This window comes from Lontra canadensis, unplaced genomic scaffold (genome assembly GCF_010015895.1).
Source record: "Lontra canadensis isolate GAN:19392208 unplaced genomic scaffold, GSC_riverotter_1.0 scaffold29, whole genome shotgun sequence".
NCBI lineage: Eukaryota > Metazoa > Chordata > Mammalia > Carnivora > Mustelidae > Lontra > Lontra canadensis.
Genome location: NW_022631023.1, coordinates 3,289,141 through 3,308,106, shown reverse-complemented (window position 1 = coordinate 3,308,106; position 18,966 = coordinate 3,289,141). Strand labels below are relative to the sequence as shown.

General features: G+C 52.8%; 1 protein-coding gene across 2 annotated transcripts in view; it reads left to right on the top strand.

The window, feature by feature from the left end:
- The window catches only part of UBASH3A (ubiquitin associated and SH3 domain containing A), a 36,213-nt gene continuing 17,247 nt past the window's right edge, over positions 1-18,966 (top strand). For both annotated transcript variants that reach the window (XM_032865283.1, XM_032865284.1), the window contains exons 1-7: positions 1-166; positions 2,182-2,235; positions 4,642-4,828; positions 7,574-7,772; positions 10,824-10,993; positions 11,583-11,791; positions 18,800-18,926. In XM_032865283.1, coding sequence (XP_032721174.1) covers positions 54-166; positions 2,182-2,235; positions 4,642-4,828; positions 7,574-7,772; positions 10,824-10,993; positions 11,583-11,791; positions 18,800-18,926 — 1,059 coding nt within the window. In that variant the 5' untranslated portion in view covers positions 1-53. The remainder of the gene's footprint in view (positions 167-2,181; positions 2,236-4,641; positions 4,829-7,573; positions 7,773-10,823; positions 10,994-11,582; positions 11,792-18,799; positions 18,927-18,966) is intronic.

Sequence of the window (18,966 nt, the reverse complement as noted above, 5' to 3'; positions counted from 1 at the left end):
TGTCTCACTCTCTCTGGCTTTATCTATTCATTTCTGTCCGCAGGCAGGAAGAGATGGCAGCCGCGGAGACTCAGCTCTACGCCAAGGTCTCCAACAAGCACAAGGGCCGCGGCACCACCTCACTCCTGGACCCCCTCCTGGGAATGGGCTTCCCGGCACACACCGCGTGAGTACTGTCCCGGGGCTGCAGCCCCCCGGGGGTGTGTCCTAGGCCCCCAACCCTTCTGCCCTTTGTCGCACAACAGCAGGGAGCTCAGGGTGCTTGCTTCCTGCCCAAAGAGTGCACCTTGCAGGGTGAGATACTGTCTCAAAATAGAGCCCTTTTCTGCTTCTTCTAAACGACATGATCTGAACCTTTACAGAAAAGCTCTGCTGGCTGGCAGGTCGAAGGACCATGAAATATTAAAAAATTGGGAGTCATGTATTACTGGGGCACCTCCATTTTTCCGGGTTTGGAGGAGTGTGGGCCTAGTTATGCCCTCTCTGAGATGACACTACAAGTGTTTCTGACTCCCCGTTGAAGGGGGCTGTTGAGAGAACCCCCAACAAGGACGTATTTCTAAACGGTGCAGGGCAACCTTCATCTACAGGGAAAAATCTCTTCAATGTCTGATGAGTGAAAGAGGTGGTTAGAAAGTGAGGAAACAACATTGACTCGATGCTGCTTACCCAAGGAGAAGGTCCCCACACGGAACATTTTAACCTTAAGAGCCACCCTGTCAGATAGGGAAGTGCCTAAAAGCAATAAGCTATGATAAGGGCCTGGGATACTAAGTTTTTACAGGCTTATTCACATGGGGGAATGCATCAGAAGACCCGTTAAAGGGCACTAGACTAAGCGTCTAGTCTTCAGCTCTGGTTATGATCCTGGGGTCCTGGGACTGGGCTCCTTGCCCTGCGGGGGGCCTACTTCTCCCTCTCTCTCTGCCACTCCCCCTGTTTCTGCTCTCTCTGTCTCTCTGTCAAAGGAATAAATGAATTCTCAAAAAAAATTCAGAAACTAAAAAAAAAAAAAAAAAAAAAAAGTACCTGTAAGTAACTTTGGACTGGGGAGGGGACCAAAGGCTCCTTAAACATTAAAACAAAGCCTGAGCAAATTGGCCAAAATCACTTGGGAGCTACACTCCTTGCTTTTCTAACCTAAATCAGAACTTTGTAGCCTTTATGCTAATGATAAACCAGGGATCTTTGACATAAGCCGTGGAACCATGCGCCAGCCCCAGCCTGGGCACCTTCCCTCGGGTGCAGCCGGGGACATGGAGGCCCAAGAGCACAGGCAGTGGAGGGAGGCAGGACCCCACTCTCGGCCCCTCTAAAGCCCATGCTTTACTATGCTACTGTAGCTGGAGGCAGACTCAGAATCCCTCGAACTGAAACCAAGGGCATCGCCATTGTGCCCACCAGCAGCAGCACGGGGCCTTGCCATGTTGCTTTGCTCATTGACTCCAGAGCCTTCCGGGCTCTGTTCCCAAGTGAGCTGCCTTAGTGAGCCGGCGTCCATTCTGTCCAGTTGGTCCCCTTCAGCTACACTTAATTCAGCGTGTACGTCCTGGGTAACCGTGATGGGCACAGCTCTGCTGGGCCTCGGGGACCGTGCGGGCTGGTGGAGGGACAAACAGACACAGGTCTGTAGAGGTGAACCACGGTGCCTGGACGTGCGGTGGGGAAACAGGATGGGCTGCCCCGTCCACCTCCCTGGCAGGTTTGGGGAAGTTATCCCGGAGGAAGGACGTCTGAGCCAGCTTGGGAGAATCCGTGCCGTTTCTCTAGGGGTGTGTTAGCACATGGCTGCCTTTTGTCAAGGAGGTACGTGTGCAAGCCGGGGATGCAGCCCCGCACGGCCACCTTCTGGACCCGAGAGTGGGTTCACCTGGCTTTGGGGTGGGGTGCAGGGGCTGGCCGAGGAGGCAGGATTGCCAGCAAGGTTGGAGCTGGTGCCCAGAACTGAAGGCTGGAGCGCCTGAGTGGGGAGGAAGGAGCAGGTGTGCATTTTCAGAAACCACAGTGATGCCACACGGAGACAGAGGCCCGGGCAGGGCATCCAGCTGCAAAGTCCAGCTGTCCAGGCCCTCATGGGGGCCCCCGCAAAGGTCCCCTGTGCTGCAGGGCCTCCCCTGCCTCTCCCCTGCTTCCCCAAAGAACGGAAGGCAGATCTCTGAATGCTCCTCTCGTCTCCTGCAGGCTGAAGGCGTTGGCAGCTACGGGAAGAAAGACAGCGGAGGAGGCATGTGATTGGTGAGTAGGGCTGTCTCTGCAGACCCGTTGAGTACTTGGCTTTGAAAGCTCTGTAGGGTGGACACGGGCAAGTGCCCCACACACACCAGGTGGCCAGGGACGGAGTCCCTGCTTATCCACCCAGAGCCAGAGAAAGGAGAAAAGAATCAGCGTTTAAAATGGCAAACAGTGGAGAGAGATTGAAATTTGAACAAGCCTTTCTTCACCTTAAAATTCGAGTTTACCCAAATGAGACGATCAAAGAAGAAAGACGTCCACGTAATCTGTTGAGTAAATAGGGAAGATACAAAGTAGAGGTCCCCACTCTCTCAGGCCACCTCTGATGGGGAGAGAGTTTGCTGCTGGTCCTGGATGCCCCCTGAGGCATCAGGGGCCAGGGAGTGGGGCCCGGGGGAGGAACTCGGGGTTCCAGGAGGCTCTGCTGTCAACCAGTTACACACTCGGAAAGCCGCCCACTGCTTCAGGCCTCGGCTTTCTGCTCTGGGAGAATAGGTGCCCTCTTCTCTAGCACCCAGCCTCCTCTGAATGTGCCATGATGCTCTCATTCTGCTCCAAGGCGGAAAGTCCCCTCACACTCTGTTCTGGAAAATCGCAGTAAAAATCAAGCAATAAAAACCAGGTCTCTGCTAGCTGGGTGCCCTCCCAGAGCAGGATGGCAAATACCGACAATGGGTCTCTGAGTGGCCAGTATGTCCTCACTGGGAGTCCCCCTTGTCCTCCAAAAATTCTACACCAAGGGCAAATGATGTCACCCCTTTGCCAGACAAAGGGAAACACCCAGGATCCTCTGGGCTAGGCTAACTCTAAAGTCGGTTGTTAAATTTGAATTTCAAACGAAACTGACTGCCTCGAGGGCTATGGTGACTTCCTGCAAATTGCAACTCAGCCAAGAGGACCGCAAGTCCCACTGAGACTTGGGGAGACAGTGGGGTCCTCCAGGCTCTACCGGAGTGGGCCGACCTTAGCTAACCCGGGAAGTGCCGTTTCAGATACCACTAAAAATGAAAGGCAGCTTCAAGGGTCCGCATGGGTGAGCAGAAGGGGGGTCTCTCCTTGTCCTGGCTGCGGTCTGGGGGTGCACCAACGTTGCCGCCCACCATGGACTTCCACGTCCATGTCCATGTCCAGGTTCACGTCTGTGTCCAGGTCCATGCCTTGGAAACATAGAAAGGGCCCAAGAAACATGAACAAAGATCTTGATTACCGTGAAATGAAACTGTTCACCGAGAAGCCAGCATAGGTTTTCCAGGAGTGGAATGGAGGAGGGAAACACCACCGGCGTGACGAGTGTGCACGGCCCTCGGAAGGGTCATACTGACACGCCCAACCCTGCGCCTGCCCACGGACAGGGATAAATCACGATAACACGGTGTGGACTAAAAACAACGCTACCCGCAGAATAATTTAAACTGTCACTTAGGATTATAAAAAACACACGCGCATGTTGTCTGCATGTTGGTTACTTAAGTTTCTGGAAGGAAAAGTGAACAGTGAAGGAGGCATCTGCGCAGGACAGGGGGGCGGAGCGCCCCCGTTGGTGTTTTGCTCCTAAGGAGACCCCATGGGTGCCTGGCGCCTGTTTCCCCAGGGGCCACGTCCCGCCCACTGAACTCAATATTGCGTCTCGGGCCTTTCTCTGCATCACGAGAAATTCTTTAAAACCGTGACTCCTGATGAATAACCCCAACATAAAATACCTCGCGCGGGTGGTGTGACTTGCTTTCCCCTTCGGAGAAGTTTCTGGAAGTAGAATTGTCAGCTCAAATGGGATGGGCCTTTGAAGGCTCTTGGTGCGGCCTGACAGTCTGATTTTTACAGACGTTCCACAGACCCACTGCCCCTTTGACATGGGGAGCAGAACCTTCTTCCCTTCAAAAATGTGTTAATTTGACAGATGAGGAAACAACGCCTTGTAGTTGTCTTAATTCTTGTTTCTGTTATCGGTGAGAATGAACTTGAATTTGGGGTTGTATATCATTTCTCCTTGTCCTTAAAATAACCTTCCGAATTCAAAGAAAGTATAGAATAGCCACCTACATTTTGTCTAGTTGTGTTTTGGTGGGGGGTTTGGTGGTTTTGACTTTTATACTCAATTTGAAGTCGGATGGAATGAAATGTGAATGTTTTCTACAAGTTTTCTGGCCCCCAGAACTGAAGACCAGGCCAACTTCTCTCAGTCTTGGTCTTTGGCTGGAAATCAGACCAACGTGGGGCACAGCCAGGGGTGAGGGGACCTGGTGCCACTCTGCGGCCACACCAGCCCTGGGTGCCCTGAGCCTCGCCAAGAGGGGCTGGCGGTGAGTTTGTGCAGCGTGGACGTGGCTGGCACTGAGTGGCCGTGCTCCCCACGTGGGGCGATCGTCCCGCCGTCACGGCAGCGGGCGTGAGCTCCCTGCTCTCTTGCAGGCTACGTTGTCATCGCAACGACCCATCTCTGGACGACCCCATCCCCCAGGAGTATGCCCTCTTCCTCTGCCCCACGGGATCCCTGCTGGAAAAGCTGCAGGAGTTCTGGAGGGAGAGCAAGCGTCAGTGCACGAAGAACAGAGCCCACGAGGTCTTCCCTCACATAACGCTCTGTGACTTCTTCACGGTGAGTCGGCCCCACATGCCTTCAATGCCCCTTAACATGCCGCTGGGGGCAGCTCCCTGTGACATCTAGGCGCTGCTGGAAGTCACTGAGGGCAGCCCCATGATCTATTTCCACGGGGTGGCCCGCAGCTGTCATACTTGTTGGCCCCTTCGTGTGGGACACCCTTCACTCTTCTCATCTGGGCAACTCCTACGCATTCCTCAAAGTCCTGCTCACTTAACCCCTCCCTCTGTTGAGTCTTATCCTGCTCCCCAGGCAGAAGGGGCCACCACCCTCTGTGCACCCACCATCGTGTTGTTTGTGTCTCTAGTGGCACTGTCCACGTGCTGTGACAATGTGTCTGGTGCTACCCTGCACCCCATACGAGACTGAATCCCTCAAGAGAAGGTAGATGCCTCCCTCCTCTTTGTACCCCGAGCCTAGCACAGTGCCTCAGAGCAGGTGTTCCGGAGATGTGTGATAATGACCTGAAGAATAGTGCTGCTGGCCCGTCCCAAAGGTCACAAACACGGGACTCTTCCCTGCTTCAGGGACCAGCCCTGGTCGAGAAGTCAGTCAAACAGGCAGCCTCACAGGGTCCAGGGAATGTGAGGAGGACCTGGGCCCTCTCAGAAGAGAAGAAGCAGGCAGGAGAGGGAGGGAGGCAGGGAGGGACAGGCAGCCACTTCCTCTGCAGCTCCCCACCGGAGGAACGTGGGGACACTCCGGGGCCGGCCCCCCTCTGCTGTCAGCCAGCTCCACCCATTTCAGGGGTCCCACCAGGACCTGAAGAACGCCCCATCCCCAACTCCACAGCGTGCCTGGGAAGGGGGCTACAAGCCTCTGCAGGAGACCTTCCCAGCAGGTGCTCCGGGAGCCTGTGCGCCATCCCCATCTGCCAGGGGCTGTGGGGAGGGGGTCCCAAGGCACGGAACTTCTGGAGCTAAAACCAGGAAAGTCTCAGGCAAACCGGCGTGAGTTGGTCTCCCTCCTTTGCCAGTGACAGCATTTGTGACAGTCAGACTCCTTCCTGGCATGTCCTGGTAGCTCATCAGGGAAAGGAAGGCAGCCCAGCCGGTGATGAGAGTAACCTTAGAAACGGGCGTGCTTCATCACGGCAGCCAGGGTCCAGCTGGCCTGCCAGCTCCTCTTCCCAACCCCCGGGGACGCGTGCCCAGCACGCACATATCCACACAGACACTCAGAGACACACTTACTACGTGACACACACAGACACAGACTTAGATACACACGCATGCCCCTTCCTTCTCCTGTGTCAGCCGCCCCGCCGACCCCCAGCCTGGGCTGGCCGAGCCCCCTTTCTGGCAGAAGAGCGGCAGAGGGGCCGAGTGTCTCCCTCCGGTGCCATAAAAGGACAATGTTCAGCCTCACAGGCTGATGTCCCGCCGCAGCTCTGCTTGTACCAACTCTGGGCTTCCAGACCACTTACCGGAGACCAGAGACGCAAGGTGGATGGACAGTGACTTATTCACGGTTACGCCTCCCGGGTGTCGCGCACTTTCCCAGGCCCGGCAAGGGCCTCACAGATGTGACAGACAGACAAACAGGGTGAGCTGCTGGTCAGAAGGGGACATAAAAATGCATATTACACTCTATGCATATTAATGCATGTAATGCATCTTGAAACCATAATGCGGTTGGGTCTTCGGAGGAGGAAAGGGGCTGTGAGAAATTTGGAGGGAGCCCGCTGCTGGGAAAAGCAGAGCTCAGGCTGATTTCCTTGGGGAGTGGGCAGGGGTGCGGGCAGGGCAAGGGTCTGGGTTTCACCGTGGTTTCACTGTGGTCCCATGTGACTGTGTGGCTCTTCCCCACGGAGGAAGGTCTTCAAGCCCAGGAAGTGGCTTGGGCAGCGCTGAGCCCCGGAACCAGGAGGGCAAGAGGGTGTGAGTGGGGAAGGGCACCGAGGGCACCAACCGTGTCCACGGCCCTGGCAGGCAGGCTGAGCAGTGTAGACAGCCCTCTGCAGGCCACAGGGGAGCACCTGCTGCCTCGGGGTAGAGGGTGGCACGGCATTAGGTAACATGGTCAGGCAATAGTGTGTGCAGGGAACTGGGGGGCAGTGGGGAGACTGGGTCGGAGCCCATGTTAGTCACGGCCCCCCAAGAAGCAGACCCCAAGGTGGAATTATAAGTGCAAGAGGTTTATTTGGGAGAAACACCTGTGAATGGCAAAGAAGAAAGGGACAGGCAGGAGAGGGGAGGGGGACTGGGTGGCTCCAAGAAGGACAGCAGTGGGCCGACAGGGAGCCTGGGAGCTCGGACCACTTCCAAGGAAACCACATCAGGGGCAGTGACTGGCTTGGTCACTGTGGGATTGTGGCCACATGCCAGGGACTTTGACCACCGTCCTCCTCACTGTGAGCTCTGGGCAGTGCATGAGTACGGCCGCCTCAGAGTCTACGGGAAACCTCTAGAAGCCGAATGATGCAACGCTGACCACAACTGTGGGTTGAGTTGACATTACATGGAGAAACGGGAGGTAGCTATGGTGACAAGGGATTTCCAACCCAGACACTTGAAAGATATTCCATTCCAAAAGGAATTTTACCCGCGATCTCTAAGAAACCTGGACCTACCAGGTAATAAAACAAATCCATAACCCCAGTCCGTAACGCGATGAGAGAAGGGAGTCCAGCATTGCCCCCAGAAATAGGCTCGGTTGGCTGCACGATTTTTCTTAACCAAGTTCATAGTTGACCTCCTAACAAGAGGCGAAAAAACACACTCTCTGTCTCCTCTCCCTCAGTGCGAAGATCACAAGGTGGAGTGTCTGTATGAGGCTCTGAAGAGAGCTGGGGACAGGATCCTGGGTTCCTTCCCCTCGGTGGTCCCTCTGGTCCTGCACTCTTCCGTCAGCTATCTGGGCTTCTTCGTGAATGACAGCCCCGCAGACGTCATCCGGGAACTCGCCCTGACGTTCGCCACGGAAGCCTCTGTCTTAGCAGGTAGGCGGTCCTGGCCAGTTGCACACGAAGGGCGCGGATAATAGGGACTGACCGCTCTGTGTCTGGGGCCGTGCTTGCTCCTGAGGTACGGTGGGTCGGCCACGCGGAGTGGGGTGCAGGCTGCTCCTTACTTACTTCAGAGAGCAGACCCTGAGGACCCGCGGTCCCTTTTTTCTCTAGGTGAAAATACCTTTGTTTGCATCGATGTGGTTTCTCTGAGCACTTGGCACGTTCCAGCTGCCCAGGGAAACGGTCCCAGGAGGGGACGTTGTATGGCCGTGTGAAGGCCGTGGATTACAGGCTGGTGCCCACATTGGGGGAGGGGGGCTACCCAGCCCTAGGCCCACTTTGGGCAGATCCCCTCCTGGGGTCAGCGCTGTGTCTAAAACCAAGTCCTAGCTGGGTTTTGTTGATGTTTTAGGAAGGAGCATACTCTTCTCTTGTTGGCCTCTTGGGGAAGGGTTGTCTGGACTCCCTTTGAGCGTCTGCAAATCTCCCTTCCCCCCAGCACCTGCGCTGATCTGGAGATGGGCTCCAGCTGGGGTCGGTGGGAGGGACTCTGGACTTCCTCCCGGGTCTCTGGTCGGCGCTGGGCCTTCATGGAGCCTCATCAGCTCCATGACTTGTTCTTGTTTCCCTGAAAATTGGTGAGGGCTCTGACCCTTCCAGCATCAAGCCCGTTTCTGTGGCCCTTCCCCATCGGTCCTGGCACGGGGAAGGCACTCAGGGCTGTGACTCCAGGGACCCTGACAGGGAGACCCCACACTGCCCTCTGCAGGCGTCCAGCGGCCCCGTTCTCAGATGCGCCTGGTCACGGATCTGGCCACATTGGGAGGTCACTGAACCCCGGCTTTCCGCTTGGAGGCTGGCCTCTGGCCTCTGGGGTCCTACTTCCTGGGTGATAATTGCCTTACCGTGTGTCTTTGCAGATCGGTGTCCTTTATACGAACAAGAGTCGAGCGGTGGCTCTTTAATCTCCTTGCTCCCAAAGGACAACGTGGTCTCCTCGTGTCCTGTCGGCCCCTGGCCACGGAGCGGGCACGCCACCTCTCTTGATGCCTCGCACCCCCCCAACAGAGGTCTCATGGGCCCCGTTTTAAAAGTGAAGAGACAGAAGCCTATGAAGTGTAGCCTGCCCAAGGTCACTGTCATGGAGTGAAAGGGACCCTAAAGTTCCCATCCCCCCAGAACCTAGAGAAGGACTTTATTGGGCAACGGGGTCTCTGCAGATGTAATTAGTTAAGAAGAGGCCAGACTGGACTCAGGTAGGCCCCCCCTTCAGTGACCGGTGTCCCTCTAAGAGAGGACAGGGCACCCAGAGACGCGGGAGGAGGCTGCGGGCGAGGAAGGCAGAGATGTGGGGACGCAGCCACAAGCCAAGGAGCACCAGGAGCCCTGGGAACCCGACGCGGCAGGAGGGACCCTGCCCAGAGCCTTCAGAGGGAGGGCAGGGCTGCCCACCCCTGGGTTTCAGACTTCTGGCCTCCAGGCTATGAAAGAACATGTTTCTGTTGGTTCAAACCCCGCAGCCCGAGGCCATTTGTGAAAACAGGCCCAGGGGACCGCGTCCCCTAAGCAGGGGTCAGAGCTGGAACGTGGGTCCAGCCCTGTCTCGCTCGCCCACCTGGGTTCCTGCTGACCCACCCTGCGCTCCTACGGAGTGGCTGCAATGGCCCCGTCTCTTGCCCAGGCTCTCCACACCTATGCCCTGGGCTGGACCCCGCGGGGTGGGGAGCAGCCGTCACCTCCAGCGTGTCCTGCCTCCCTCTAAGACAAGTGTGTCCTCCCCCGCCACCGCGCCGTCGCCAGTGAAATGCCCCCACAGGCAGGGCCTGCAGAGAGCAGACCAGACAAGGCCCCATTCAGAAGTCGTGCGTGATTCACCGATCACTCGGAGGACAAGCCTGGGTCTTTCCCAGGCCACGCCGACTCACATGGCAAGGTCATCCTCCCCCCAGTGCTGAAACACCTCAGGAAGGAATTTCCCTACCACCCACCCACGACCTCAATCTTGGCTTTTCTCCCCAACAGCTTCTCGTTTGCCGCTAAAGGCTCATGTAGGGGTAGGAGGCATCGGCGGGGCCACCGGGTCTGGGTCCAGGAAGCGAAGGCACCAGCGGTGACATTTTCCAGGGGAGATCAGAGCCTGTCTGCTGCTGGGGGTTGCCCAGGGGAGGGGCGCCAGGGCACCAGTATTTACTAAAAGACTCCCAGAGATGGGAATGAAGAGACTGGTTTCAGTGCAGCCGCAGCCGGTGGTGGTCCCTGTCCCCAAACTGTTGCTGTCAGAACGAAAGCTGAGTCAGGCCAGGATGCTCCCAGGGTCACCCACCATCGGTCTACCTGATACCAAGTCTGTGTGCTCCGTTGGTCTCTGCCTCCCAGGAACGTAAAGTCCTTTGTGGCGCAGCTGAAAGCAGATCCTGGGCGACATCAGGGCCCTTGGGTAGCGGGAAGGAGCTGGGGCCCCCAAAATGACCCGGGGCTGGCTACTCCGAGGGCTTCCTGCTTCACCAAAGGGACGGAAATCATAGCGATCCTGCCATGTTCGACATAGCTGAGTTGCCTGTGATGTTTTCTTCCTGAGATTCCGCAGCCAAACCAAACCCCACTGAGCTACAGCACCAGCCTGTCGGACCAGGCCGCTGCGTAACGTGCCCATCATGGGGAATGAAGGAGACGCTGTTCAGTGTCTGCTTTGGTCAACTGTTTGGGCACCAAGCTGGCAAATCCCCAGGCTCCAAACACCCCCCAAGCCATATCTCTACCCCTTCCCTGCCCCTTGTCAGATATGCAGTACCCAACCATGCCCTCTGTAAGCTGAACTCAGTGGATGGCACATGGGGGGGTGGGGGGGTGGTCCTTGCCTTACCAAGAAAGCCCCAGTGCCTGGGGGAGGGAGTGGGCAGAGGCAGGAGGCATCATGCAGAAAGTCTTTGCACCAGCAGTCCTGGGTGCATGGCCCTCATGGGTGCGTGGCCACCGTGGGAAGGCAGTGCCCACGGTGTGGATTAAAGCGCCCACCACCCTTGTGTTTACGCGATCTCCCAGACTGCACTGTGAAGCCTTGCACCAAGCAGCTGCATCTGACCTTGGCCCACAAGTTCTACCCCCACCACCAGAGGACGCTGGAGGAGCTGGCCAGAGCCATCCACCCGGGTCACAGCTGCCAGTGGACCGCCGCGCTCTACTCCCGAGATATGCGCTTTGTGCACTACCAGGTGAGCAAACCCCGGCCTGGGGGCCTTGGCCAGAGCAGCCCCGGTCGGGCAATCCTCTCGGGCTGGATCCTCCGTGGAACAAGTGGCCGGTGAAGCCAGCGGAGCACTGACCCCCGGGAGCCCTCCTCTGGAGGTATTTCAGGAAAAGGAAAACCGTCTACTGTTTTTGTCTTCCTTTTTTTTTCTTAATCATGTCCCCTTTTGTGCAATGTGGAACGCGCATTCTTTTATATCATTGCAAGACCCCAAGTTGAGTGGCTGACACGGAAAGGAGGCAGTGCTCCGTTTCAGACCCAGGGAATTAGCGTGAATGAACCCAGCACGTTCTCTGTTGTGTGAGAAGCTACAAGTAATCCTGCCGAGGAAGGTAGATGTGAAAGTCGAATTATGCTCTGAGCTCTTTCATATTAGAGATCAGTAGATAGTGATATGAGACAGATAGATGATAGACAGACAGACACCAGAATGCATGTCCGAACCTACCCAAGAATTCTGTGCCACCTTTTAGTATAAGTTTTATCTGTCATCGAAAGCCTTGGTGTGCCTTCAAGTTCTTGGCTGAGACGGGAAAACACTTGGTCTTTTCCAGACCCTCAGGGCCCTCTTCCAGTACAAACCTCAGAACGTGGACGAGCTGACACTAAGCCCCGGCGACTACATCTTCGTGGACCCCACTCAGCAGGAGGAAGCCAGCGAGGGCTGGGTGATTGGGATCTCCCAGCGGACGGGCTGCCAGGGCTTCCTGCCTGAGAACTACACAGAGCCAGCCAGCGAGTCTGATACCTGGGTTAAGCACAGGTGAGTGCTACCTGTGGCAGCCGCCCCGACGTCTCTCTCTGAGGCAGTGTCTGAGACCGTCCCTCCCAAAACACGGGCTGCCATATGTGTATGCTTCTGGACCATTCCATCTCTGGCAAAAATTGCCTTCTCCAAGCTGGCAACATTATCCCTGCAGGTAAACAGTTACTATTTTGGCCAATTCACGGTTTTCTGCGGATCGTGTTCGGAAAACATGAATTACTCTATTTGGCTTCTGAGATCATAATCCCAAAATGACTATAAAAGTCACCTCCTTATTATGGACATAAGAGATCACAGAGATCCTAAGCTTGGCTTTATTTATCATTCTGCTCGATGTGTCAGCTGTAAAGTGCTAAAATGCGTGGCTGGTTTTCCATTGGTCTACGGCAGATGACCGTGCACTTCCCAGCTAAAGCAACGCACGTCCGTTTTCTCCTAGTTTTCATGCATCAGGAGTCTGGGCATGGCTTAGCTCTGGGTCTCCCAAGGCTGCAGTCAGGTCTGGGCCAGGGCTGGGGTCTCATCTAAGCTCAGGGCCCTCTCCCAAGTTCATGCGGTATCGGCAGAACTCGTTTCCTAGAAGCCGCAGGGCTCCTGGTGGCTCCCTTCTTCGAGTTCAGCTGGAGAATCGCTTCACTCGAGCTTTTTAACGTCGTCTGGAGAGGCTGAGTTTGCTCAGAATCGCCAGGTCCTGGTTCCTTTCGTTCAATTTTCTCACATGTGTTACTATGAGCAACAAGAGGAAAACAGGCCATGCCTTTAGCACTGTGCTTGGAAACATTCCTAGCCACACGACCCACCTCACCGCTGAAAGTTTCTACTTTCCATCCACAAACTCACTAAAGCTTTCCCCACTATGTGGTAAGGTCCCCCTTCCTCCGACTCCCTGTAATACATTCTCCCCAGCACCCACGTTACCTCAAACAGTCGGTCTGAGCCAGTTCCTGTATCGAGTGTCTCAAAATTCTCCCCACCTCCACCCACTGCTCAGTCCCAGAATGGCTCCCATGTTCTAGGGATTTGTCCCAGCAACACCCCACACCCAACACCAGACTCAGGGCCAGTTAAGGTTTACCAGAGAAGCAGAACAGCAGAATAGTAATTTATACATATATATATATATATATATATAATATATGTACAAATTTATATATATTATTGTACATATTTTATACATATAGATACATGTATAATATGAATACATCTCTAAAATATATACTATTTTATAGTTAATATACAAAAATGATTTCTTAGTAATACAATAGTTTCCATTCATGTCATGTTACTTATATGGTGATACATGTGTATGTTACACACCACGTGTATATGCATCCATTCAAGGATTTATTACAAGGAAGTGCCGTGTGTGACAGCGGGGACAAACAGGGAGGGAGGGAAGGGACCCAATGGGTGGAAACCATGATGGTAGAAGAGCTTGTCTCCGCGTGACAGTCGAGAGGGACTCCCCAGGCAGATGGGAGAGCAGATGCAGACACACCAGCTACTTGGAAACTCTGAGGTCAGGGAAGCCCTAAGCCTGTTTTAAAGACCTTCCAACTGGGTAAGTCAGGCCACAGGAGATAACCTTGGGATTAACGTAATCGCTGTCTGGGACTTTAAGGACTTGCTCAGCAGTAAGCAGCTTAGGGATTGATTGGATGGCCAGGGAAGGGTATGTGTACGCTTCCCACCATGACCTAAAAGGTCTGTAAAAGAGATCGAGAAATTATGAAATAATGTATTAGGGAAATAAGTTAGGATACATCCATACAATGGGGTACTCGCCCATGTTTAAAAATGGTCACAAGGAAGTAATTTATGTGCTGATATGAAAAAATCCAAGACAGGTTACAGAACACCATGGTGAGCACAGGACTATTGGAGGGAAGGGGGAAGTGGAACACAATCGACTGTACGTGTATATGTGTGATGTGTATTTATATGCATGCCTGTCCCTAAAAGTTCCCTGGAAAGGAGCATCTCTAGAAACTTCCAAAAGTGAACCCGGGGGAGGCGGGGGGCAGCGTCCGGGAGTGGAAGAGAAATTGGAGAGGAGACTGCTCTCTGCGGTCCATGATTTGTCAATATTTGAGCCCTAAATATTCATTACTTTTTCACACTATAGATTCACCCCATTTCAAATTTAAGGAAAAGACTGTGAGGACATCAGGTCAAAGAGATTAAACGGGAGAAGTCAGACAATCCAGAGCTGGGGTTGCACACATCATGCAGGCCGGGAGGGGACCGCCTTCCCACACCTGATGCAGAAAGGGACATGGTTTCCACGAAATGATCACAGCCATCCCAGGCGTGGAAGACCAGAGGGGACATCTCTGAGCTTGTAGCCATGCTGTTCCACTTGGGTGCTGTGACATCCGTCGACCATCAGCCCACCTCCAACTCAACTTCAGCCTTTTTTGCAATGGTTCTTTGGATTGCAATGAGTCTTTGGATTCACTACATGACAAAACCATACCCCAAAATCTGTCCGTAACCTTGAAGAAGATGAGAGGTGACCAGCAGTGTACAAGGGGGGCGTGTCTTCATGAATCTTAGTGGCTTTCAATGCGCCACATAGAAGAACACATGTAGCATGATCTAGAACAAAGAGTGGAGAGGCCATGTGTGTTACAGCTTAGAAAACAGTCTGTCTTCTGGCCAAGTTGAGAAACTTTCAACACTGAAGCCACACCCATCCAGTAATTTCCCAAACCACAGAGTGAGTTGGTGGCGAGTATCTCAGTCGTAAAAAGATGCTGTCAGAGGCTAAATATTCGATCTGCCTCAGATCCCTGTGCTGAAGTCCTGGCCGCCAGCACCCCAGAACGTGACTGTAGAGATGGGATCTCTATGGAGGGGATTAAGGAAGAATGAGGTCACTAGAGGGGCCCCCAGGCAGTCTGGCCCATGTCCTGATGATAGAAGATCAGCACACAGACACGCACAGAGGGAAACCACATAAGCGCCCAGGGAGAGGATGGCATCCACACACCACCCATTAGAGGGACCTCCAGAGGAGCCAGCCCTGTCCAAGTCTGGATCTCGGAACTTGACCTCGAATGGAGACAATAGATGTCTACTGGATCAGCCGGCCGGTCTCTGTTACCATCTTATGTCTGCCCAGGAATCTAATATGGGGATGTGGTCTGTAAAACCCCATAGACGGTAGCTACACCCCTTCTAAAAGCCAGGGAGAATTTGAATCCATCTACTCTGTGTTATAAGTGGACACTTAAGTCATTCTCCTGAGAAAAAATGAGAAATAGTTAAATGTTAAGTTCTTTCCTTTCTCCTCTCATTGTAATCTTGATTATATTTCATTCGAAAGACAAGCAAAAAAACAATTTGGTTTTCTCTCCAACTGTAGTTTTCACAGATGCTATTTATAGATAAGGAGGCTCTGTTGTGTGCACGGCAAGGCTTGAGCAGGGTAGCCGCCCGCCTCATCCTCAGGAAGAGGAAACCCACCGACATTTCCTTTGACAGCAGGAAACTGTAAATAGGGTCTATGCTCCGGGAGGAGGGAGGTCAATGGTTTGGACGTGGACGCCAGAGTTCTCAGAGCCCTGCAGCTCTCGGGACCGGGCCTCGGACACTGAGAGTAGGTGAGCAAAGGAAATCCACGTGAGCTAGATCTCGCTATGGAGAGTTTCCAGCACAACATGGAGGTAGGCGACAACCTGACTAGAGAAGGTACAATTTGCAGACAGTTTGAGAATGTGTTCACCAAATTCACCACATGGGCATGAATGGTCCGCGGCATGAGGTGGTGGCAGTAGAGGTGGAGGTGGCAGTGGAAGGCTGGTGGCCAGAGGCTGGGGTGCAGGGCAAACGCTCCCGAGGAGCCCCAGGCTCTGGCCCTGGTCACGTCTCAGCATGGACGCATTGGGACTAGCAGTGGTTCAGGAGAATCCGAGACATGAAGTGTTTACGGGAGAAACACTAACATTCCCACACGGAGGGAAGATGTAGACTCACAGCACGTTCATGGTTGAGGAAGATGAACTGGGAATGTATCAATTCCTCCTGGATTCACTGAATCTTCAGGTTTAGCGAAATTCCAGGAATAATCTCAATGGGATCATTTGCTGGAACTTCCCTGAATGGTTGAAAAGTATATCTGGCAAAATAAATGGAAGAAGAGCTGAGAAAACGTTGAAAAATAAACATGATGAGAAGAGATAGTTACTTTACACATATTAAAAACCTATTATAAACTGAGGATTGAGTCCTGGCTTGAGGGAAGGAGGAAAAGCAGATCCGTGGAGCAGAACACGTACCAGAGCAGAGGCCAGGCCTGTTCACAGCTGCTGGAGCATCAGAAAGAGAAATGGGTATAAAATGAACGGTATTTTATGTGGTCTCCCCTCACACGCAGAACTCAAAGCCAAGAATTAAATGGAAACAAAATCATATAAAGTAGAAGGCACTTCAAGTGAATTTATTTCTGATTTCTGGACTGAGGAGAGCATTGAAAGCATGGAAGCGGCAGAAGGAGTCTTCGTCAGACACCTGGCAATCGATGTTTAATAGTGACTACTAAGTGCTTAGAATGTAAGGCTTCTCGGTGTAGAAAACCATGCAGCAGACTCTAGTTGGAAGAGCAAGAGGAGACGATGCTCTTCAGAACACAGGAGGGAGGGCAGTGCATCCTTCCCAACCACCCCAGTGCGCGTGAGCCTGTTACCTCCGCCCGCAGTTCCTCTGTAGCCATGTCAGCTGTGGCCAGGCACTTCTGTCCTCCAGTGGATTTGTCTCTGAAGTTTTCACATCACCAAGAGGCCACCTACTGGATTCTCCACTTCTGGCCACTGTGGCAGGTGAACAGTCAAAAGTGTCCACCAGCTCTGGCCACCAGGCCGCCCACGTGCAGGTTAGGCCCACGTGCCTTTCTCCCTCATCAGACTGTGCTATGTAGTCTGAGCTCCTGCCCAGGGGTGCCAACCCACCGTGCCCCCTTCCCCACACCCCATCCCTCTGGGCATCCCAGGCCCTGCAAGGGCACCACGCCAGCACCACCTACCATTCCCAAGACTCTCATCATTCCCACCAGCAAACAAACACACACTTATCTTAAAAACAAACTGAAACATAAACCCTTTTTTGTTTCCCTTTCTAATTACTGCTCTTTTTGTCTGTTCTGATGTAGATTTTAAGTTTTTTGTGTATTTTTTATCATGGTAACTGTACTCTTTAATCCCCATCCCTCATTTAACCCATCCCCTTACCCACTTCCCCTTTGGTGACCATGGGTTTCTTCTCTGTAATTAGGAGTCTGTTTCTTGGTTTCTCTCTCTCTCTCTCTTTCTTTTCCTCTTGCTTCTTTCTTTGTTTTGTTTCTTAAATTCCACACATGACTGAGATCATATGGTATTTGTCTTTCTCTGACTGACTTATTTCATTCAGAATAATACTCTGTAGCTCCACCCATGTCATTGGAAATGGCAAGATTTTGTTCTTTTTTATGACTGAGTAATATTCCACTGTGTATAAATACCACATCTTCTTTATCCATTCACCAGCGGATGGACACTTCTGTTGTTTTCATATCTTGGCTACTGTAAATACTTCTGCTATAACCATCAGGGTGCATGGGCCCTTTGAATCAGAATTTTTGTATCCTTTGGTTAAATACTTAGTAGTATAATTGCTAGATGGTAGAGTAGTTTAATTTTTAACTTCTTGAGGAACCTCCATACTGTTCTCCAGACTGGCTACACCAGTTTGCATTCCCACCGACAGCGCACAAGGGTTCCCCTTTCTCTACACCCTCATCAACACTTGTTTCTTGTGTTTGATTTTAGCGATCTTGACAAGTGTGAGGCGGTATCTCATTGTAGTTTGGATTTGCATTCCCCTGATGATGAGTGATGTTGAACATCTTTTCATGTATCTGTTGGCCATCTGGATATCTTCTTTGGAGAAATGTCTGCTCATGTCTTCTGCCCATTTTTCATTGGATTATTTGTGTTTTGGGTATTGATTGTAGATTATTTTAAAATAGAATTTATAAAGATGATCTCCCCTTTTATAAAATGAGTTTCCCCTGGGGAACTTGGCCATTTGCTTATTCTTAGAGGATGTAAGTGACTGTTCACTATCCTCCTCTGGCCCTTCCCCCATTCTTTCCAGACACACTCGACCCCCCTCATGTCCCGGAGTTCACATGACTCTGCTTAGCTGTCATCTTCTCCCTCCATTTCCCCCCAATCCCCTTAAATGTGTGCCCACCTCATGGCATCTTCCTTGGTTCCTTGGACAAGTGGCAATTTCCTCACCACCCTCTACTCCTTGGGTCCTGTTTTACCCACCACCCCCATAAATCACCCACTCCTTTCCTATGTGTTTCCCTAGATCTTAATGTGTCTCTGACTGCTCATTCATTCCTGTATCCCTGCCACACCTGTCTTCACACCTTTGCTATTTTAGAAGGTGAATCTATATGGATGGTGCCCTGGTTTGCCTGGGCCACATGCCACATCCACCAGCCTGGGGACTTAAACAACAGACGTCTCTCCTCTCACGGTCACAGGCTGCAAGTCCAAGGTCAGGGTGTGGGCAGGGCTAGTTTCTCCAGAGACCTCTCTCCTTGGCGTAGAGATGGCCACCTTCCTGATGCCTCTTCATGGTCTTTTCTCTGGGCCAGCATCCTTGGTGTTTCTCCATACTTCCTTGTCTCCTCTTATAATATAGAATTGGGCTACCCTACTTGGCCTCATTTTACCTTATTTACTTCTTTAAAAACCCTGTTTCCAATAGAGTCGTACTCTGAGATGCGGGGGGTCAGGACTGTAAATGTCGAGGGGACACAGTTCAGCCCATAAGGGGATTTACTCAGGATTTGTTATGTGCTGAGCCCTGGGCTCTTTGAACACCCAGTTGTTTCATCCTTGACCTTCCCTGCCCATCCTGTCATGCACGTCCCCACGCATATGCATGACCAGATGCAGACAGCTGCTTCCCCGTGTCTGCATGGCAAGAGCATACTTGTTTCTTCTCCCGCAGGACTTACACCTTCAGCCTGGCTATGGACCTGATGTCCAGAAAGGACGGTGAGGCCAGCAGCCGGCGAAACGGGGAACCCCACCCTTCACAGACATCAAGGGACATCAGCAGCATCCAGGCTTTACAGGTGACAGAATTCTCTGTTTTATAAGATGAGCGAAGGGAAG